General features: G+C 39.7%; 1 protein-coding gene and 1 non-coding gene across 2 annotated transcripts in view; both read left to right on the top strand.

Annotated features, from left to right (window-relative positions):
• The window catches only part of LOC107301608 (60S ribosomal protein L27a), an 8765-nt gene that overhangs the window by 2596 nt on the left and 4313 nt on the right, over positions 1-1856 (top strand). The window contains exons 3-4 of the mRNA XM_015830812.1: positions 267-342; positions 478-526. Coding sequence (XP_015686298.1) covers positions 267-342; positions 478-526 — 125 coding nt within the window. The remainder of the gene's footprint in view (positions 1-266; positions 343-477; positions 527-1856) is intronic.
• Positions 641-771, top strand: LOC114923799. The gene has a single exon (XR_003810715.1). It is a non-coding gene; the product is annotated as a small nucleolar RNA SNORA3/SNORA45 family (small nucleolar RNA).

The raw sequence follows: 1856 nt of genomic DNA, 5'->3' as shown, positions 1-1856 counted from the left end.
ATTCAGTCTAGAATGCTACTTAATTTGTTAAATTTAGCCTTCTTTTAATGTAGTGGTGTTCAACCTTGGCAACTTTAAGACTTGTAGACTTCAACTTCCAGAATTCCCCAGCCAGCATGGGAATTGAAGTCCACAAGTCTTAAAAATTGCCAAGGTTGAACACCACTACATTAAAAGAAGGCTAAATTTAACAAATTAAGTAGCATTCTAGACTGAATAACTTTCTAGACTAAATTCCAAATAATAGCTTTTGTTTTTTACCATAGGTAAACACAGGAAACATCCTGGAGGCCGTGGAAATGCTGGTGGTATGCACCACCATAGGATTAACTTTGACAAATAGTAAGCTACTTTTCCTTTTTCTCTCACAACTGCCTTCTGTATTTCAGTTTTATGTAATATAAAGAGCAGACCTATGTTATGAACCAAAATCAATGTACCCTGGATACATTTTGTTACCTATTTACTGAAACAAAGCTGTATACAGTTCTATGATATTTGCCCACTATTTGAGTTTTCTGACCAGGTGATGGAAATTGCCCAGCTCAACACATCTAAATGTCGGGGGAAACTGTTTTAATAAAATGTTTAGGATTGCAATTGTCATTTCTAAATCATTATCAGAAGTGACTTACAAATAGCTGAGACTAGAGTCACATCTTGGTGCTGCCAGTGATCATGGTGTGCTATTGTACTCAGAGAGTAACAACTGACCTTTATTCACTGACTGTCTCTTTCCCAACACAGTCAGCCACCAGGTTAGTAACAGAAACTCTAAATGATTAAGAAATTATGTTTTCTAAAACGAAATGATGTAACTAGCCACCATTCTTCCCTGTTAACAAAAACACTTTTATACCTGGCCATTGATGGATCCTGGTGTTTCTGCTTGAAAGTAGAAATAGCATAGGGAGAGAGTAGATGGAGGGGAATAGCATTGAGTACAGGAAATAAGTTTGTAATAACCATATTAATATAATTAGATTTTATGTGTTGAAGATCTAGAAGTCTGCGGAGATTCTTAGTCATCCAGGATGTCCCAAAGGTGCTTTTTCACAAGGCAATTGGACTTTCTTTTTTCTCTTTGAATATGTTTCGCTTCTCATCCAAGAAGCTTCTTCAGCTCTGACTGGATGGTGGGGAATGGAAGGATTTATACTCCTTGTAGACAGCTAATCATTTGCATTCTTTTAGAGAGTCCTTGATGCCATCTGGAGGCTTATCTGTGTCATGAGGGTCACCTGAATAGTGCAAATGGGCGTGGAGACTTCTTGGAACTGTTGAAAGGACTATGTTGTAAACTGAATATCTCCCCCGTTGAGAGAGGGTTGTTCACAATATGACATCATCTATCTTCAGTGTATAACACAGTCCTTTCAGCAGTTCCAAGAAGGTTCCACTCCCATTTGCATACGTCCAGGTGGCATCAAGGACTCTCTAAAAGAATGCAAATGACCAGCTGTCTGGAAGTATAAATCCTTCCATTCCCCACCATCCAATCAAATCTGAAGAAGGTTCTTGGATGAGAAGCGAAACATCTTCAAAGAAGAAAAAAGAAAATCCAGTTGCCTCGTGAAAAAGCACCATTGGGAAGATCTTAGAAGCTTGAACTGAAGACAAAAGGCATTCCTTCTACAAAGTATAGAATACCCTGTGGCAGTGATGGCGAACCTTTTAGAGACCGAGTGCCCAAACTGCAACCCAAAACCCACTTATGCATCGTCGGGTGCCGGGTGGTCGTGGCCCATTGGGTGGGTGTGGCCCATTGGGTGGGCGTGGTTGCGGTGGTAATGGCAGACTGGGTGGGACTAAAAAGTTCAATCAATCAATTCCAACTTTGCAAGATCTTTTTTTTT

This window comes from Protobothrops mucrosquamatus, unplaced genomic scaffold (genome assembly GCF_001527695.2).
Source record: "Protobothrops mucrosquamatus isolate PMUCROS unplaced genomic scaffold, P.Mucros_1.0 scaffold_251, whole genome shotgun sequence".
Taxonomy (NCBI): Eukaryota; Metazoa; Chordata; class Lepidosauria; order Squamata; family Viperidae; genus Protobothrops; species Protobothrops mucrosquamatus.
This window is presented reverse-complemented; position numbering and strand designations above follow the sequence as displayed.